Raw genomic sequence first — 21,927 nt, 5'->3', positions numbered from 1 at the left:
AATCCTAGCACTTTGGGAGGCCAAGGAGAGAGGATCACTTGAGGCCAGGAGTTTTAGACCAGCCTGACTAACATGGAGAAACCCTGTCTCTACAAAAACAAAACAAAACAAAACAAAATTAGCTGGGCGTGCCGGTGTGTGCCTCTAATCCCAGCTACTTGGGAGGTTGAGGTGAAAGGACCTCTTGAACTCGGGAGGTTGAGGCTGCAGTAAGCCATGATTGTACCATTGCACCCTAGACTAGGTTACAGAGTGAGACCTTGTTGAAATAAAAACGTAAAAAAATAAAAGGAGGCCAGGCACAGTGCCTCACGCCTGTAATCCCAGCACTTTGGGAGGCCGAGGTGGGTGGATCACCTGAGATTGGGAGTTTGAGACTAGCCTGACCAACACGGAGAAACCCCGTCTCTACTAAAAATACAAAATTAGCTGGGCGTGGTGGCGCATGCCTGTAATCCCAGCTACTTGGGAGACTGAGGCAGGAGAATCGCTTAAACCCAAGAGGCAGAGGTGGCGGTGAGCTGAGATCACACCATTGCCCTCCAGCCTGGGCAATCAGAGCAAAACTCCATCTCAAACAAACAAATAAATAAATAAACAAATGGACACAGAATAGACATTTGACTATGATTTGACCGTAGAGCTATGTAAATACAGACATTTATAACTGATCAAATGTAACATCCTAGATGTCACCCCTTTGGTGGTGGCTACTCAATTTCCAGCCTGGTTCCCTCAAGAGGAACATGGATTTGGGTGCCACTCTCTCTCCTTGTGGGGCTGGAAGCCTGAAGGATCTGCTTGATGGTTCCAAGCACTTTCGCAGACATGATTGTCACTCGGTGCCATGGCCTCCCCTTGGCCGTGCTGGATTCTGTTGCCAAAATAGGAATATAAGTCCAGTGCTCTTTTCAGGGTCCCACATTGCATGGGACATCTTTCAAAGTGCCACACAAAGTGATTTAGTTCATAATGATAGCCATTATTTTATTTTATTTTTAACTTTAATTTAGCTTTCATTTTAAGTTCAGGGATACACGTGCAGGTTTGTTACACAGGTAAACTTGTGTCATGGGGGTTTGTTATACAGACTGTTTCATCACTCAGGTATTAAGCCTAGTACCCATTAGTTATTTTCCCTGATCCTCTCCCTCCTCCCACCCTCCAACCTTCAATAGGCTCCAGTGTGTGTTGTTCCCCTCTGTGTTGTCTGTATGTTCTCACCATTTAGCTACCACTTGTAAGTGAGAACATGTGGTCTTTGGTTTTCTGTTCCTACATTAATTTGCTAAGGATAATGGCCTCCAGCTCCAACCATGTTCCTGTAAAGGACATGATGTCATTTTTTATGGCTGCATAGTATTCCATGGTGTGTATGTACAACATTTTCTTTATCCAGTCCACCATTGATGGGCATTGAAGTTGATTCCATGTCTTTGCTATTGTGAATAGTGCTGCAGTGAGCATATGCATGCAGGTGTCTTTATGATAGAATGATTTATATTCCTTTGGGTATGTACCCCATAATGGGATTGCTGGGTTAAGTGGTATTTCTGTTTTTAGGTCTTTGAGGAATTACCACACTTTCACAATGGCTGAACTAATTTACATTCCCACTGACAGTGTAAATTAGTTTTCATTGTGGTTTTGATTTGCATTTCTCTAGTGATCAGTGATAATGAGCTTTTTTTCATATGCTTGTTGGCTGCACGTATGCCTTCTTTGGAAAAGTGTCTGTTCATGTCCTTTGCCTATTTTTTCATGGGGTTATTTTTTTTCTTGTAAATGTGTTTAAGTTCCTTATAGATGCTGGATATAAGACCTTTGTCAGATATATAGTTTGCAAACATTTTCTCCCTTTCTGTAGACTGTTCACTCTGTTGATTGTTTCTTTTGCTGTATAGAAGCTCTTTAGCTTAATTAGATCCCATTTGTCAATTTTTGCTTTTCTTGCATTTGGTGTCGGTCATGAAATCTTTCCTCATTCCAATGTCCAGAATGGTATTGCCTAGATTGTCTTCCAGGGTTTTTAGAGTTTTGAGTTTTACATTTAAGTCTTTAGTCCATCTTGAGTTGATTATATAGTGTAAGGTAAGGGTCCGATTTCAATCTTCTGCATATGGCTAGCCAGTTATCCCAGCACCATTTATTGAATAGGGAGTCTTTTCCCCATTGCTTGTTTTTGTCAGCTTTGTTGATAATCAGATGGCTGTAGGTGTACAGCCTTACGTCTGGGTTCTCTATTCTATTCCATCGGTCTACATATTTGTTTTTGTAGCAGTACTATGCTGTTTTGCTTACTGTAGCCCTGTAGTGTAATTTGAAGTTGGGTAGCATGATGCCTCCAGCTTTGTTCTTTTTGGTTAGAATTGCCTTGGCTCTTTGGGCTTGTTTTTGGTTCCATATGAATTTTAAAATAGTTTTATCTAGTTCTGTGAAGAATGTCTTTGATAGTTTAATAGGAATAGCATTGAATCTACAAATTGCTTTGGGCACTATGGCTATTTTAATGATGTTGATTCCCCCTATCCATGAGCATGGAATGTTTTTCCATTTGTTTGTGTCATCTCTGATTTCTTTTCATGGTGTTTTATAGTTCTCCTTGTAGAGATCTTTCACCTCCCCGGTTAGCTGTATTCCTAGGTATTTTTTTTTTTTTTGTAGCAATTATGAATATACAGTCACTCTTTTAAGTTAGGTTTTAAAACCTCCATAATAGTATGATTTTGGTTTTACTTATTTCAAATCTTCAGCAAGTTTATGAGTTGGAAATACATTCATCAGGACATGGGTATCAGATAAACCACGACTCTCACTGAATTTCGGCATGGCATACGTTATAATTTGTTCCTTTTTCACATCAAACAACCTGTAGTCCCCAAAGAAGGAGAAATCACCCAAGTACATGAACTTTAAGGAGCCTAAGTATAAAACCAAATAGGAAGTGATTTTACTTTTATTCCCAAATTCCATACACACAAGTAAAGGAAGTAAGACTATTAATTTAGTCAGCATTAGAGATAAGGACCAAGCAGGAAATGACTTTTTATATGATATCATCAAGGGTCCATGTCAGAGGAGGAACAGGTGGAGCATTTCCTTTGTCCGATCCCTTACAGATCCTTCCCAGCCCTCTGAATAGTAATGTACAGTCGGGGGCTAATTTAGTAAGTTACCTCAACATGGGTTGTACTGCTAACTGCATGATTGTGATTTAGATATTACTCTAATCTTGAAAGAAAGAATGAGAAAAGAATGATGGAATGGAGAGAGGGAGGGAAGGAGGAAAAAATAAAAGTCCTAATTATTTAGTAAGATAAACTTTATCTGGAGAAGCCAGTAAATGTTTCCAGGAATTTTATGTTCTAGCTAAGTAATTGTGCCCTTGCGTCATTTCTAATATGGGTATTTCTACTTTAGAAAATATTTAGGGTGATGTTTACAGTGAAAATCCCATGGATCTTACTTATGTACCGGAACACAGAAAAAAGATAAATTGGGCTCAAATCCCAGTTCGTGTGACTCTGGGCAAGTTACAGAGTCTTTTTTACCTGCAAAATACGTCAATTATACCTACCTCATAGAGTTGCTGGGAGGACTAAACAATACCCGGGGCACAGCACTGTGGTTCACACCTGTAATCCCAGCACTTTGGGAGGCCGAGGCAGGAGGATTGCCTGAGCCCAGGGAGTTCAAGACCAGCCCAGGCAACATGGTGAGGTTCTGTCTCTATTTTAAAAAACAAATAAAAATAAATTTTTAAAAAAGACAATACATGGGAGTGTCCAACACTGTTGGCACTCAATAAATGTTTGCAGTAACTTTCTCCCATGACTGCTTAGAAGATAACTATTTTTTCAAACTTTTTATAAATGATATACAACATAAAATTTATCATCTCAACCATTTTTAAGTGCACAAGTCAGCAATATTAAGTACATTCATGTTGTACAATTGAATTTTTGTCATCTTGCAAAACCGAAACTCTGAAAATTCACACCATTTTAACAACTCCCATTCTCCCTTCCCTCCAGCCTGGGGCACCCACCATTATATTTTCTGTCTCTATGAATTTGACTACTGTAGGCACCTCATATAAGTGGAATCAAACAACATTTGTCTTTTTGTGGTTGGCTTATTTCAGATCATCGATTTTTTAGATTCCTCTTTCAGGCTTGAGAAATTGTTGCATTCAAACAAAAGTTTTGGCAACTGCATGCTATGTTGCCATATTGTATGATTATCCAACTATTTCGCTAAAAACGTGAAGTTCTCCAAAATAAAAGTGACCCATTGTAACAAGTTAGACCACATAAGTTGCAATGGATGGATTTTATGCAAATCCAGTCAATTCTCCAATTCCCTGTCATGCGTTCTGCACTTGTGTCTTATTCGCCTGCTTTGTAAATTCCCGGAGGTCAGGTGGTGCCTGACATGCATTGGGTGTATGATAAATACTAATGAACTGATTATTAGGTTAATACATCAGTATATTAGAATACTATTTTATGAATTGCTGGCAATAAAATGTTCATCATAAGGCATTTCCCTTGCCATTGATTCTGTGCTATATCTTTGCTGATCAACTGATGGTCCTCAAAGAAACACCAAATTATTTAAATATTAACCTAAGCAAAACACGGTTTGAAAGATAAAGCAGATAAAAAATGCTGCTTGTGTCCTTTGAAAGGCAAACATGTCCAAGCTTTTGGATCATGGACGATTCAGTGTCCTATCAGCTTCTTAATGTAAATGGACATGCCAGATTTAAAACATTAAAATATTCAAGACAGGTCACAGTGAGGAAAATAAGGCCTGCCACACTGTGCTTGTGGAAATCTAGACTTTACGAGGGCAGCTGAAGTTTTTTGCGCATACCCCCCAATCCTGCAAGTTCATTTCTAGTTATCCTACAAAGATAATTGTGCAAGTGTTCAAAGACAGGACTGCAGTAAGCTGGATAATATGCCCCCACCCTCCCCAGCCCCACCCAAAGATGTCCACATTCTAATGCCCAGAACCTAAGAATATGTGAATAGGCTACGTTCATGGCAGGAGAAAATGAAGGTTGCCACATGGAATTAAGGTTGCTAATCAGCTGACCTTAATATAAGAGTCTCCTAGATTATACCAGGTGGACCCAATGTAATCCCAAGAGTGCTTTAAATGTGGACAAGAATGTTTTGTGTCAGAGTGATTCAATGTGGGAAAGATTCCATGAGACTTTGCTGACTTTAAAGATGGAGGGGAGCCATAAGCCAAGGAATGAAGGCGACTAGAAAAGGCAGGGAAATAGATTCTCCCCTAGAGTCTCCAGAGAGGAATGCAGCCCAGCCAATGCCTTGATTTTTAGCTCAAAAGTCTCTTGTGAATTTCTGACCTCCAGAACTGCAAGGTAATAAATCTGTGTTGTTTTAAGCCACTGAGTTTGTGGCGATTTGTTATAGAAACAATAGGGAACTAACATAATGACTAAGGATGTTCATTGCAGCATCGTCCATAATAAAAAATTAGAAGCAACCTAAACAGCCACTAATAAGAGGCTGATAAGATATTGTGTGAGTACTGTGGATGTTGAAGATTTTAGGCTTTCACCAAAGAAATAGCTGATGGTGGTACCCTCTCTTTCTGCTTTTGGTGAGGGCTGACCAAGCAGTTTAGACTAGAAAGGAGGGAGACTATAGCAAGGAAACCCCAGTTAATAAATCGTCCTGCTTATAAATGTGTAGCAAATGTAACACAACACTGAGGCTTTAATACTTTTTAATACTTTTAAAATACTTTTTAATACTTTTACCCAATCTTAATTTTGAGACAAGGTCTCACTCTGTCGCTCAGGTTGGAGTGCAGTGGTACACTCTTGGCTTGCTGCAACCTCCGCCTTCTGGGTTCAAGTGATTCTCCTGCCTCAGTCTCCTGAGTAGCTAGGACTACGGGTATGTGCCACACCACAATGTCCGGCTAATTTTTGTATTGTTTGGTAGAAATGCAGTTTCACTATGTTGACCAAGCTGGTCTTGAACTCCTGGCCTCAAGTGATATGCCCACCTTGGCTTCCCAAAGTGCTGGGATTACAGGCATGAACCACCACACTTGACCTCAATTTCATTCTTACAGTAAATCGTTAGATATGCCAGGCATTAGCCAGGTGCCATGATATGCATCTATAATCCCAGTGATTTGGGAGGCTGAGGCTTGAGGATCACCTGAGGACAGGAGTTTGAGACCAGCCTGGGCAACATAATGAGATCCCCATCTCAAAAATAAATAAATAAATAAATAAAAAGATATGCCAGGTACTATGCTGAACACTGGAAAATGGAGAGAAAAGAAGCCAACTGACTAGTGAAGGAGGAATTAGGAAGGCAGGAGAATTATACCAAGTGCAACAAATGTCAAGGTAGAGGAAAGCATCGGGTACCCCGAGTACAACAGAGGACACCTAACCAAGACAGGGTGGGAAGACAGGGACAGCTGGCAGTAGCAGGTAATGCCTGAACCCCATCCCAAAGGAAGACTGGGATTCAGCCAAAGACTTGGAAGGCTGAACCAGCAGAGGAGACAGTTTACAAAGGGCTGGCTGGCATGATGTCCAGTGTGGGTGTGTGGCTGTATGGCTGGGGTGGCATGAGAAAGCCAGCAAACTCTGCACAAAGGACTTTTACACAATTATCTTTCTGAAGTTCTCTGAACCTCAGTTTTCCTACCTTGGCAATAAACGAATCATAAAATCTTCCTTTTGGAGGAGGGCTTAAGGAATCTGCCCAGAGTCTCAGGACTAGACAAAGGAAGACCCCGATATAATCTGGAAATCCCTGCTCTCTATCATTTTCCCCAGGCCACAGCTGCTCCTCAGAAAGTCTCCTTGCCCTTCCCATGCAGGCTGGGACAACTTCTGTTTTCTTTAAAGCCATGATGCATTAAAGAATGGAAAACATGTTGTGTTATATTTTAATCACTTAAAATTAACACATCATTGCTTTTAATACATACACACAAAATACAATGAAATATTGTGCTATTCAAAATGGATTATGGACTAAAACTGTATTAATTCATAGTTCATTACAGGCCATGTGTTCTGGTAATGGAACAGAGAATTTAATTCATATAATGAACGTTTTCATGTTTCAGCCCCTTCACTGACTCCCTGTGACTCTCCAAGGCCTCATTTAGAGATGAACCTTTGAGTGCCTTGGTGAATGAGAAGCCTGAACAGCCTGTAGAGCTAGGCCCTGTTTATGTCTACTTGCAGCAAGAAAGCAAAATTGTACATGAGAATCATCTGGGGAGCTTTTAAAACATACTGAAGCCCAAGCCCCCCTTCGCATTCTGATTCAACGGGTCTAAAGTGGGGTCCAGGCATGAGAATATTTTTAAAAGCTCCCCAGTTGATGCTAAGGTAAAGCCAGGGTCCAAAAATACCACTACCAAAAGTAGGAGAGATGGAGGAAAGAATTCTTTAAAGTTTTATCAGCTCATTTGCAGATATTTGTTTAGAAGACAAACAATGGTAACAATAGATGAACAAATGGAAGCAGAAGAAAGGTTCCATACAAGCCTCGCCAAGGGCAATCTGGTGGTAAAAGAGCAGCAGAGCCCTGGTGAGCAGGCAGAGCATGGAAGCTCCACGGAGGCCCAGCCATGCAGAACAGCGAATCCAGTGTTTGCACATTAGGGCATGGGAAGGAATCCAAAAGAATTGTGAACAGCGTGCTAAAGTTTGCTGATTCAGTTTGCAAATGTCATGTGGCAGCACCCTGACTGGGCAGTTATAAGGTCCCCAGAGTGCATGGAGAGGCAACCACTGGGCCTCAACCCCCACGTTGGAGATGCTAGAGCTAATCAGAGGCAGGCCCTATGGGAACCAGGTAGATGTAATTGCACCAAGAGAGACAAGGTTCTCAGGCCATAACCAGGATGGCTGATAACCTACTGCTGACACACAGATGTGTGCACCCAGAAACTTAGAAGGCAGTTTTATTTTATTTATTTATTTTTTTTTGAGACGGAGTCTCGCTCTGTCACCCAGGCTGGAGTGCAGTGGCCGGATCTCAGCTCACTGCAAGCTCCGCCCCCCGGGTTTATGCCATTCTCCTGCCTCAGCCTCCCGAGTAGCTGGGACTACAGGCGCTGCCACCTCGCCCAGCTAGTTTTTTGTATTTTTTAGTAGAGACGGGGTTTCACCGTATTAGCCAGGATGGTCTCGATCTCCTGACCTCGTGATCCGCCCGTCTCGGCCTCCCAAAGTGCTGGGATTACAGGCTTGAGCCACCGCGCCCGGCGAAGGCAGTTTTCTGTCTCTGACCTCAGTCTACTATACCTGGGAACAGCAGTGGGCTAGGGCTTCAGAATCCAAAAGCTCTGATGTTGGTGAATTCCTTGGTCTTAGCCTTTTTAGACCCCTTGGACCACCCCCTCGGAGGCCAGATTTCCTCATGAGGAGTCTGCCTGAGCCTCTCTCTTAAAACTGCTAGATGTGTTTAGGGAGAACAAACGGCAGCAACTTGGCAGACGCAGATTTGACAGTCAAAATGCCAGCCGCTCATGAATGTCTCAGAAGGGTGTGATGCGTGGTAATGGGTCACGTCGCCGAGGCACAGATTTGAATTCCACAGGCTGGTGGACAGACACGGCACCCACAGCGGAACAAAGCCGGCACTGTGGCTGCTCTCTCCTCCTGGAGCCAAGTCCTCCATTCTCCTGAAACGAGCACAGAGGTCTGTCTTTGTGAAAAGCTGCCCTTCCTAAGAAGGCTGACTGCTGGTGCTGGTGATGCCAACACTGAGGGCTAGCATATCACTATTTTCTTTCTTTCATAAAGAGCAATTTAGGATTGTGCACACATAGAGGATCACAAAGGTCTCTGTCCCTAAAACCACAGTTCTGCTGTACTTACTGCTCTGGGCCCAGTGTGCTCCAGGGACCCCAGAGAAAGTGTAAGATGGGATAGGCCTTGTCTTCCAGGAGACCACCACATCGCCACTTAATCAGGGCTTGTATGTTTGCCTGGTAGTCTCAAGTAAATTGGAAAAGAATTAAGATCACAAGCTGTGGAGTCAGGTGACTGCATTAAAATCCCAGCTCTGCCGCTTTACATGACCATTACGGAGTATCTGTAAGCCTGTTTCCTCTTTGTAGAATGGTTTTGTAGGAGAGTTCTATAGATCCAAGAATGAATGTAATGGCAGTATCATTCCTAGAGCAAAATAAACACTCGATGTGGTAAGAAAAAGAAACTGATACTAGCCCAGGATGTTACGTAATTAGTTGCAAAATGCCATCACAAAAGTGATCGGAGGGCAGAGAAGAGACAAGACACTGGGATTAGAGAGTATCGTGGAAGGCTTCACAGGGAAGGGAGGAGAAGGATTTTTGGTTCAGAAGACAAAAGAATACCTGGTACCATATAAAACAACAGACTATGGTCCAGTGACATCTGTCTTTACTGCCTACATTACACATTCTCTTAACAGTCCATTTCCTAATGCTGTTGAATTTTTGCAAAGTAACACAATGAAGATTGACTTGATCAGAGTCCACTGTCCAAACAAGACAGTTCTTCCTGTGTCTTGTACAATTCACTTCTGGGTCTCGAGGGGGTTGGCACAGAGCTGCAGCTCCACCCACCTTTTGACATTTTTTTTTTTCTAGTCCCCTTGTCAAATTTAACATTTATTTCGTTATTTTTAAAATAGGAAATACAGTCAATCGTTCAAATTCAAAAGAGATAATAGGGAATACAGTAAGTTTCCCTCCTGCCCCCCATTCCCATTCCTGAAAGCAAACAATGTTGCCTTGCTACTAATTTTCTGCATTTACTTTCATAAATAATCTACACATAGGCCAGGTGCAGTGACTCATGCCTGTAATCCCAGCACTTTGGGAGGCCGAGGCAGGTGGATCACCTGAAGTCAGGAGTTCGAGACCAGCCTGGCCAACATGGTGAAACACTGTCTCTACTAAAAATACAAAAATTAGCCAGGCGTGGTGGCAGACATCTGTAATCCCAGGTACTTGGGAGGCTGAGGGCATGAGAATCACTTGAATCCGGGAGGCGGAGGTTGCAGTGAGCTGAGATCCTGCCACTGCACTCCAGCCTGGGCGACAGAGCAAGACTCCATCTCAAAATAATAATAATAATAATAATAACCTACCGCATATATAAGAAAACACATTCACTTTGTTTTACTCAAAGGGTAGCATATAAATATTTCTCTGTCTCTTTTTTTTTGTTTAATTTTTCTTAGGAAAATTCTATATTGGTATATGAAGAGCTTCCTCATTTTTTTTTGTTTGTTTGTTTTTAATGATAGATACCTAGTTTTTAATCCTTCAGATAGCTAAGAACTTTGTTATGAGATGACCTGTCAGCAGAAGTACCTAAAATATCCAATTTTCTTTCCATTGATTCTGGGATAGGAGCCACTAAAAAAGCAACATTTGTGAAGAAAGCTCCTTTTCTCTGGAATTACAGGTTTCACTTTCCCCGTAAGTCCTTTGTTTCATGCAGGAAACACAGACTTACGGACTTGACACTCTCAGGAGGTTACAGCCACATGTGAATATGTAGTTAGCATCTAGGTAACTCAGTTGGCTTACAAGAGTTCACAAACAGCAGCCAAGTAATTTTTTAAAAAGTGACTAAAAATACAGATTCTGAACAAACACCAACAGAAGCACCATCAGCTTTAAGCTGAACCTTAATTTGGTAAATCCTAAACTGCACTCCAATTTTTTAAAGATTTTTCATGCAAAGGGAATCATTTTGAACTAAGACTCTGCATTCTTTTAAAACTGCTGGGTTGAACAAAAGTGGAACAAACAAGTTGCCTAATCAAACTTGGTCTACGCTAATATTTTGATTCAAGGCATGGCTGCCGCAAAAGCCACTCATAGGCACTAAATTCAACTTCCCAGACACATTGACCATCATCTTACAACATCTGTATCTAACACGAGGCCAGGGCTGGGACAGTGAACATAGAGTAGGCTGCCTCTCTCTGTCCTAGGTCTCAAGTACATATTTTTAGGATGTAAAAAGAATTCAATAAAATCACTATTAATTTGGTGAATAAAGACAAATTCTGAACTGTCTTTTTCAGATATTCCTAGTTAGAGCTACAGGATAAATTCTTAAACATACTAGCACTTAGCTTTTGGAGACCAAGGGGGAGCCTTGCTACAAAGGGCTATCTCTGGAGAGCTGAGCCCCTCCCCACCCTAACAGGAGGTGCTGGTGGGTCTGAGACGCAGTGGAGAAGTAGGTTTCCAGGCAGAGTAAGAAGGATGCTGTGCCAGGGCTCTGCAAGACAGGAAGCTGAAATGGGTTTGCCCAGGTGGGCAAAGAGGGCAGAAGGTGAAGTTTCTAGGGCTAATGCAGGAACCTCTGCCTACCTGGGACCCAAGGGTGAACTCCTTAATTTTCCATAGCACAGCTGACACAGTGTTCTTATTATTTAAATCCTGCAGCTCTTCCTTTCTCACATAACCACAGAAGGTCTTTACTTTCTCCCTACTGTCAATGCCTTGGGCTCAGGGCTTTCCACCTGCCATTCATTTCTCATAATATGTCCATAAAGGGGATTGTATAGTTGGCTCTCAGTATCTGTGGGTTCCACATCTGTGGATCCAACCAATGGACCATTGACAATATTCCAAAAAAATCCCTCAAACAATAAAGAGTAACAATACAAAAAAAATACAATAAAAATACAACGGTGTAACAACTACTGACACAGCCTTGACACTGTATTAGGTATGACAAGGAATAAAGAGATGATTTGAAGTATACAGGAGAATGTGCATAGGTTATACGCAAATATTATGCCATTCTATGACCTGAACATCTACAGATTTTGGTATCTGCAGGGAGTGGGGTGGGATTGGGGTTCCTGGAATCAATGCCCTGCAGATACGGAGGGATGACTGTATACCCCATTATAGATAAGAAAACTGACTCAGGTTAAGTCACTAGCACATGGTCCCATGATGTTCAGGAATAGAACTTTTACTAAGTACCTACTTCTAAAATTGTTATCATCTCCCATGTTTGTCACAGAGGGAGTATTGCAAAATGGTTAAGGCTTCACATGGTGGTTAATCTAATACCCTCAAGAATTCAATACAATCTAAGTCAGTCAGTCACACAATTGAGGAAACTGAAGGTCAGAGCTGGGTTAGTGAGTTGCCTGAGGTCAGAGAGCGGAGCAACTAGGATCTGACCCAGGTCTCTGGCTCCAAATTGCTGCCTTTCTCACTGATAACGCTGGGTCAGCTTGCAGAGAAGCTCAACAACTCAGCAATTCCATCCTGAGAGCCATTTCCTGGAGTGACAGCAAATTTAAACCACTGCAAAAATAAGGTCTAATGCATCTGGCCACTTCAAACTTACAGATCAATTCCAGGGTAGGCTGATGGGACACACAGCAACAAAATACCACACACCTTGTTTTTAAGCTCCCTTGAAGGTGGCTTCAAATGGACAACTGGTCTTGCCTTTGGCATGCTTCTGGTACAAGTCACCCAATGAAGCTGAAATGGCCTTTAAGACAGGCAGGCAGTTTGAGAAGCTCTGACACAGGGATGATAGGATTGAGACATCCTGGGATCAGGGCCAAGTAGGGAGGACTTGTGATCCCTGGAAAGGCTATAGCCATGAGCCAATCCCAGATTAACTTCCCCCACCTCAGAGGCCTGGCTTCCACTGCTGGGTTTATCTGGTTTCCTGCCCATGGAGCCCTAACACAGCAGCATCCCTCTATACACTGCCTAGAAGTCTATCCCGCCACTCTTCAAACCCTCCAGAGCTTATTTCTCAGCAAATTCTCTGTTGCTGTCACCTGAGTCCCACCTGTGACCAAGTGGTACTCATGAGTAACCCTGACTCTGACCAACTGGAGTTAAACTTTTGACCTGTGGTTCTGCCAAGGCCATTCTTACGGCAACTGGAATGTGCTTCTATTGTCACTGCATGGAGGTGGAAGCTGGAGAGAAGGGGAAACAGTCAGTTTTGGACCCTTTCTCTCACTCTTCGTAACAATACTGGAAGGTAACATCTGGCACGCTTCCCAGTCTATGTAAGACTGCAATCAGCCCTTCTGTTGACAGACGAGGCAGAGCAGCACAGACTCTCACCTTTTCCAGCAGAAATGGGTGCAAACAGCAGATTCTGGGAAGTTCCCTTTGTACTTTTGTGCCCAGTGCCCAAAGAATGATGGAATCCCTATCATTCCAGCAGTGGAGACTTGGGAAGATATTAGGGATTTCTGAAAAGCAGAGAAATTGCATTCAGTGTAATCTAGTTTAAAAACAATAGGCTTCAGCCACATCCCAATTTGAATCTCAGCTCCGTCATTTAGTTTGTGTGATCTTGGTCAAAAGAAACTAGACCTCACTGATCTCTTTAACTCATCTATAAACTAGAGATATTATCTTCCTCATAGGTTCATTGTGAGGATGACCAGACAAAGGTCATCTTAAGAGGTGTCAGCCATGTCCTTTCTTCTCTTGCATACTTTTAAGTGTACCTCTCCTTCTCACAGCCTCCCCAAACCACAAGTGATTTGTCCAGATGTCCATCACTGGTCCAAGTACATCTGTGAACTAAAAGATGGCTAGGCCATTTTAGACATTACAAGATGCTTTGAAAGGCAGGCCAGGAGAAAAAAATATATATATGTAAAACAAATCTGTAAAGATAAGCAGATATAAGACTACAAAGCCCCACAAAGAGGGCAAGCTTTGTCAAATGGGACTTTGGCCCCTTGCAAGACTTGCCAGGTTCCGTAGCCATTATATTTTGGCTTATGTGTGTTGGAGTTTGCCTATTTATGGCAACCAACAGACAGTATGTGAAGTACTCAAGCACCTGCTTCTGTCTCAGGTGTTGGACTCATGGGAGCTACTATTTCAAAACCTCTCACTCACAACTTACTGCTATGTGCTTAATTCCTGACGTCACTAATATAAGCAGATACTCCACGGCACTATCTGAATAACTACGGTTTTAAATTAATCAAATTAGCTACAGTGTTTGATGAATAATTTCTATGGTAACTACAGATGAAGCTGGAGACAGAGAACATGCTCTTCTATTTTTTGTGTAATTCTTCACATTAAATAAATGCCTCCTTGACAAGTGGAGAAAAAATAATTATAATATTCCATTGAAGCTCAGAAATAAAGCAACCTGTTTATTTTTTAAAAAGATAAACATGGCTGATCTGCACTAATCATAACATTTTGAAGGAAATAAAACAATATTCAACATTTCTAGACTACAAATAAATAAAACCCTGTTTTACTTATTCTGTTAACCAAAGATGAAGTTGGAAATGAGAAAACTGAATGCTTATGGATTTAAAGGTACCAGACATGGCATTTGATTTTTAGAAAATGAAGACATAAATGGAAAACGGCTATGGCAATGAACTTAAGAATGACATTTATAAGTTTCTACACAAACTTTACATACTTGATAGACTCAAATATTTTTCAAGTCCTTAGTTATGAGAACAGCAGCAAAATTGAAGACAATTAAATATCGCCATGTAAGAATCTGCTGTATTATTGTGAATAAATGCAAAACAACTCTATCAGTGAAGCCTGGGAAAATCTCAATCACTATAATATTCATGCACTGGCTTTACGTTTCGCTTTCAAATGCGTTCCCTCATTCTGGGCGCAAACTGGGTAGGTACCTTCATATACAACAGCTTGGATGGGGAACGAGGTCACACCGCATGGCTGTAGAACCAGTCTCGCTGCATTACAGTTACAGCACATCAACAACTCTGCCTAATTAAAACAGCAAAACCAGGCTCAAGTGCACACCCTGTGTTACAAACACATCACATATCAGGATTACAAATCATAGAAATAAAGACAAATAATGGCATGAAGGGCATGATAGTTTATTTTAAAAAATTGTACCACACTGATCATGATGACCAGCATACACATGATAATGGCTTTTCTCTTGGGTTTAACATTGCAGTAGTTTTGCGTACTGCAATGTTTCAATAGGACCAAGAACGTTAGAGAATAAAAATCTTAGATGAAAATGAACACTAATAATTCTAGTGTCCTCCCCCATAGAATTAATGTAAACCCCTTATGAATCAGTGGCATTATAATGTTATGTGGTTATGAAGAATGAAAGTTCTCTTAGAAGTAGGCAGCATGAATTTATACTTATATAAGTATAACTTATACTTATACTTCCTTGTACTTTCATCTTTAGTTTTTATAATTTAAGCTATGTCCACCCTGGCTAAAGTACAATCATACAATATACCTCAGATAATTTCCATGCTACCATTGCACAAGTTTAGTGATTTTACTATTAAAAAAAAAAAAAATCAAACCACCATCAAAATAAAGAGGCAAATAAAAGTAATTTTTAAATCATTTGAAAAGCATGGTGCTTATTTGTCCAATACAGACTCAAACTTAAATGCTATAGTTGTAATTTCCAGACTTCTGCAAAATTAACATTTATATATACATATGGGTTTTGTTTATAGAACTGTATTTTGCAATCAACAAGTTTTAGAGAACAATATTATTTGGTTACAGTTCCACGTATCTGTAGTAAAGACAAAGCCACATAATGTTCCTGATGTTAAATCTGGCTCTAAGTAACCTAAGGTACAACATTTTGACCAAATATCAAAATGATAATCTGATCTTAAAAATTCAACCCATATGAAACTACTTTTTAGAGAGTAAATGTGCTGTTCAGTAATTATTTCAATAACCTTTTCTGAGTATCTGCAAACTGATCTTTTTCTTTAATCTTTGTGACTCACCAATATTTCAAAGTGACCTCTTCACTTCTGTGTTACCATTTCAGTACCCAGGGATTTCTGAGGCAGCATAAGTTTGACTTCATAAAAACAGTAGATACTGTAACAGTGACAGTTTTTAAATCTGTAAACTCAGTAATCACATTAGTTAGCTCAGCAACTATAAAAACATTGAGATTGGGGCATTGTAAGCCAGAATCTCTTTGTGCTTTTTAAATTAAGCTGCTTTTGAATCTTTTTGGTATTTATCAGCCATCTGTATTTCCCTTATAATAATAAAAGAATATATTTAAAATAAATTTTAAGGGTAAATGTCCTGGGGGGGGCTCATCAAGACCTTTTTTTTTTTTTTTTTTTTTTTTTTTTAAGCATAGTATAAATCAATTATCTTTTTCCTTCAGTATTTGGAATAGCAAAAATTATTTCTGGTCCCTCCTTAGATCAATCAACACCACTTTTCATAACATATAACACTGAAATTTACAGACATCCCTGAAAAGTTTTTAAGTAAACGAGTGAATCACAGTGGAGTCTCAATCAGTTAACAGTGTAGATCCATTGTTTTTTAAAAAACTGAATATTAAAAGAAATCTTCAAGCTAAAAACAAAAACAAAACCCTCCTAAGAACTAAAGCCAAGTGTGTGTTGTCAATGATTCGATACTTTTATCCCCTGACTGATTTAGACTCCTCCTCCTCATGTTGTAAGACATATTTGCTGAAATCTTCACGCCAAGCTTTTGGGACACCTGGGTGAAGAAGCTATGCTACTGTTGCATCTAAGGGAATAGTGGCACCATTTCTTCCCTAATAGACTTCATATCCAAAGATGAGCAATAAATCTCACTCCCCTGCATTCACCAGCATCTTATCAGGAGATAATACTTGCTGTGCAAATTGATGACAGCTGATCCTCCGACCCCACCCCCATCCCCTATTGCCAATATGAGGTTATCATCAGTTTGTCATTATATGCACTGGCCTTTCACTCTTTCAATCAGAAAAGCTGTGGCTTACTTTAAAAAGGTGGGGAAGGGACGGGGAGAAATGAAAAACCAAGAGTCTAAAGGCACAAGGTCGCATAGCTGCTCTAGTTGGAGTTTGTAAACAGAGAATAGGTTGAATTTAGGTAATCCCAATCTATGAGAGTAAAAAGGCATCCACAGCAGGCTTTTATCCAGCCAGCTTCTTTGAGACCATTCATGGGTTTTGAGGTCTACAAAGTATGCACTAAAATACCCATACTTCAAAAAGCAATAAGGCAAATAGTATAATCATTATTCCAAAAGTTACAATGGTAGTGTAGGCATACATAGTATAATTTAGTTACAATGTGTGGTACTGTTTCTATTATATAACCATATTAACTGTTTATTTCCTACATAATTATAAATTCAGCTGGGTTTCAGTTGAACACAAAACCGTCCTTGTACCACCACTGATAGTTGGCAATAGCTCTTTGACAGCAGTTTTTATTCTGCTGTAGAAATTATCCTTGAACTGAAAAAGTCCACAATCCAATGTCCAGTCATTAAACACTATCATATTTGTGAAGAGCTTCTTCCAACTTCTGGGTAACTTTTTGGAAAAATATTATTTGTTGTTGTAAGAAATGCTGCATCTGTGATTTAAAGTCTCTTACTCGAATCTGATGGAAGTGGTGAATTTCAGCCAAAGTGGCAAAAGAAATAGTGTTACAGCGATCCTGAATGCCGTCGGCCTTCTGCACCTCCATCTTCCCTTCCTCCACGTGTCGCCTACTCTCCTTGACTTTGGTAAGAGCTCCTGTAGTTAAAAATAACAATTAATTAAAATCCTATATATCCACAAATCCCAATGACATAACTACATATTAAACAGAATCTTGGGCATTATAAATAGTTGCCCAAACTACTTTCAATACCTTTGAAATTTAAAGTAAGGACCATAATTACTCATTTTAAAAAAAGAAGGAATCCAGTAAAGTTTCTGAAAACACTCCCTTTGTTAAAATTTCTCTTCAAAAACTATTGTTTGCCATTCTGACCAACAATCTGTAGTATCTCATCTCCTCCAGGTAGAGATGCTATACATAATTGATAATAAACTGAAAGGAAATGTCCTTTTAAAGACACAACAAGAAAATGCAGTTTTCACACGCTTAAAAGGTGTGACATCATTATTTCCACATATATTAAAAGAATTACACTGTTTATAAAAACATCCCATAAAGGATCCAAACCCACTTCCTCAGAAAGTCTCACTATTAAGACTTTAGAACCAGTCTCTGAAACAAGTTAGTACCAACACACGTTGTGTTTTGGAATCATGTCACAGTGGTGGGGGGTGCTTGGCGATGCTGCCAGTCCACAATTGGAGGTCACCCTCATCAGGGTTGGCCAAGCCCGTATCTTGTCATCCAGAGTAAACACCTAGCTGAAGTGCTCAACACACAGAAAGTGCCTGGTAAAGGGGTGAATTGCGAACACATGTCTGATTTTGACTTCACGTTGCATCGGGAGACCCACACCTGGAGTACAAGGGCTTTAATAAGAATTTGCCCCTTTTTTGGGACTATAAGGATTGTTGAGTGTTAACTCTGCCCTGATGATGACTTAGGAATGATGCCAGCGGTTCCATAATCTCATGCCTAGAAGTATCAACAGAGGGTGTTGCAGGGGTGGGGGTGAAGGACTGGCCACTCCAGCAGGTGCCATATGAAGGCACAGTCATACAAAGACCCAAAAGATTGAGAATGTTTAGGGGTAGGAAATAGGCTATTCCTGAGTTCTTGGGAATGAGTAATGATAAAGCTCAAATCACTTGAACAAAGCCAGCTTAAGAATTCAGATTTCCCTGCTGTGCCTAGCACTCATTCCACCAAACCATACTGAAAGACAAGAGAGAACACAGAGAGAAGCAGCTAGAGTGCCTGGCTTGGCAGTCTGAGAACACAGCACTACTGAGGAGGGAACCAGGAACCTTGAGTAGAAGGAGGTACAGAAACTGAGAGACTTTGTTTCGGAAATGTTGTTTTACCCAATGGTGAAATATACGAGGAAAGATGCCCTATTTCTAGATTTCTTCAAATCTCCTACAGAATAATATAAAATATAATATTAAACAAAACCCTTAAAGGTAAAGCAGTATGCTTTTTTGGCATAGTTCAAAGACCTGAGAAATGAAAAAGCACCAACAGCAAATTTCATCCATATAAATGTATGTGCAGGTGTGCACATATGTACACATTTATTTTCATTGATTTATTCTAAATGAGCTCTTTAAGTGAAAAGCAGCAAAGCCCTGAAACAAGAACACATGGGTACTGCAGCTGCAAGGAGCACACATGCCCACATCACTTCCACCTAAGCCATGGCAGAGAAGCACGCTCTGCTAGACAGAGGAAGATCCCACCCCAGTTCTACTAAGAAGCCATCACTCTGAAAGTAAGGCCTTTTAAACATTTCTACTATGGCTGACAGTATCAGCAAAGCACTAAAATTTGCCTGCTTGAAGAGAAAGACATCTCCCCAACATAAAAAATTAGTAATAATTTATTATAAAACATTTATCTTTGTTATATTTGTACAGGTTTCACATTTCATATACAGAAATTGAAGTTGAAAAGACAGGAGGGGCCGGGCGCAGTGGCTCATGCCTGCAATCCTAACACTTTGGGAGGCTGAGGTGGGTGGATCACCTGAGGTCAGGAAATCGAGACCAGCCTGGCCAACATGGTGAAACTCCATCTCTACTGAAAATACAAAAATTAGCTGGGCATGGTGGCAGGCACCTGTAATCCCAGCTACTCGGGAGGCTGAGGCAGGAAAATCGCTTGAAGCCGGAAGGCAGAGGGTGCAGTGAGCTGAGATCACAACACTGCACTTCACCCTGGGCAACAAGAGTGAAACTCTGTCTCAAAAAAAGAGAAAAAAAAGAAAAGAAAAGGAAAGTATAACAGGTAAAACTAAAGGAAAAAAAAATTCAAAAAGACTGAGAATGTGTAGTGAAAAAATACATGTTTTATAATGATAAAGGGAATAGGAAATTAAAAGAGAAAAATCTCAAATGATTTGACTATATTTCCATCTGATTTCAATCCAAGGTACCCGAGGAAGCCACAGTCCTATGTTCAAATGCTAAGGACCAGAATGCAGGATCCTGCCCTGCTCAGAGCTTGACCTACGTAACAGCTATTGCCTGTACTGGTAATATTCTGCAAGTATTACTTGCTCTAACTACTAGAGCCTGGCTTTTCACCATAGAGAATAGAGTCTAGTATAGAGAAGCTCTGAACCTGGCCTTGAATTGGGTGAATGTCAACTAAGTTGCAGCTTGTCAGACTCCAAATTAGTTCACCATATTTTGAGAAACTGCATTGCGTTATATAGAATTACAGACGTGCATCCGTAACAACCAATTTAAAAATCAACAAGTCTAGGGCTTGCCATGGTGGCTCGTGCCTAAAATCCCGGCAATTTGGGAGGCTGAGACAGGGGGATGGGCGAAGCCAGGAGTTTGAGACCAGCCTGGGCAACATGGTGAAACCCCATTCCTATGAAAAATACAAAAATGTAGCCAGTCCTGGCAGTGCACGTCTATAATCTCAGCTACTCCAGAGGCTGAGGTGGGAGGATCATCTGATTCCGGGAGGTTGAGGCTGCAATGAGCTGTGATCACAGTACTGTACCTCCAGCCTGCTGGGTGACAGAGTAAAACTCTATCTCAAAAAAAAAAAAAAAAAAAAAAAAAACAAGTCTAAAGTTTTTACAACTTATATCAGCATACATTTTCCAAAGTCTCGCATACAGCAATGAGTATTAACATCTCTTTGAGGCCCCAGGATCTTGCCAGCATGTAATACCTTCAAGCTTCCTAAGCATACATACTAGAGAAGCCAAGAAGAATTTGGGACTCATTTTTAGTCAGGCATGGTGGCAGGCGCCTGTAATCCCAGGTACCCAGGAAGCTGAGGCAGGAGAATCGCTTGAACCCTGGAGGTGGAGGTTGCAGTGAGCCAAGATCGCACCATTGCACTCCAGGCTGGGCAACGAGTGTGAAACTCCATCTTTAAAAAAAACCAAGAAAACAACAAAACAAAACAAAAAAAAACAAAGACTCATTTTTTTCCCAAGTATGAATTTATTAAGTGAATAACTCAAAATGTTGCTGTTTTTAAAAGTCCCCAAAAGGTTGGGCTCCGGGGTGATAATTTTAATGTGAACATTTATGGAAAGCCTGGCATGTATAGAGCACACTGATAGAACAGGGAGATTCAAACAGGAGCCACACCGCAAAGCACCGTCAGGGCAGACAAACTACCCTGACGCAAAGTGAGACAGGTCCACGAAGCACACAATTCTGCATGGGAGTTGAATACGGCTTTCTCCAAGATAACATGTGACCAATGTGACAACAGAAAACGCTCAGAGGGCCTGCTACATGCGCACTGCGCTATGGATGGTGGCAGGGTGGAGGGTAGAGAATAGAATATCTGAACAGTAAATGGTAGCTGCTAGAAATAGTAACAACATATGCTAGACATTTTCCATCTAACTTTCACTACATTCTAACTTTCACTACAACTTTACAACAGACATTACTCCTAGTTTTACTACAAGGAAATTGAGGAAGTTATGCAACGTCTTTGAGCCTGACCGTCATCCATATAACCCAGCAGGAGGCTGAGATGGGATCTGACTGCATAACTGACTTCAAAGCAAGCACTACAACTATTTAGAAGAGAAAGTGCTAGCCAGGTGTGGTGACGCACACCTGTACTCCCAGCTACTCAGGAGGTTGAGGCAGGAGAGTCCAGGAATTCCAGGCTGCAGTGACCTGTGATCATGTCACTGTACTCCAGCCTGAGTAATAAAGCAAGACCCTGTCTAAAAAATTAAAAAATAAAAACTACATAAAATGGTAAATTAAGGTATTAAATAGCATACTTTAAAAGTACAAATTTGTAGAATAAGGAGAGCTACGTGTAATCAAGGAAGATTATGTCTCCATAAAATAGTAGCCACAAATGTAGAACAAGTTTTTAAAAACAAAAATAACTTCCTTTAACTGAGATGTAACTAAATTGATTTTCTCCCAGATACACCTTCAAAAGAAAGTTAAAAGATGATTAGCAATAA

At 40.7% G+C, this 21,927-nt stretch overlaps 1 protein-coding gene across 1 annotated transcript in view; it reads right to left on the bottom strand.

The window, feature by feature from the left end:
- Positions 1-14,899: 14,899 nt before the first annotated feature.
- The window catches only part of SNX18 (sorting nexin 18), a 28,242-nt gene continuing 21,214 nt past the window's right edge, over positions 14,900-21,927 (bottom strand). Inside the window, exon 2 of the mRNA XM_033179560.1 lies at positions 14,900-17,593. Within this exon, the coding sequence (XP_033035451.1) occupies positions 17,340-17,593 (254 nt within the window). The 3' untranslated portion in view covers positions 14,900-17,339. The remainder of the gene's footprint in view (positions 17,594-21,927) is intronic.

Source organism: Trachypithecus francoisi, unplaced genomic scaffold (genome assembly GCF_009764315.1).
Source record: "Trachypithecus francoisi isolate TF-2019V2 unplaced genomic scaffold, Tfra_2.0 Lachesis_group2, whole genome shotgun sequence".
In the NCBI taxonomy this organism is placed as follows: Eukaryota; Metazoa; Chordata; class Mammalia; order Primates; family Cercopithecidae; genus Trachypithecus; species Trachypithecus francoisi.
The sequence above is the reverse complement of the archived record's forward strand: the minus strand, read 5'-3'. Positions and strand labels throughout refer to the sequence as shown.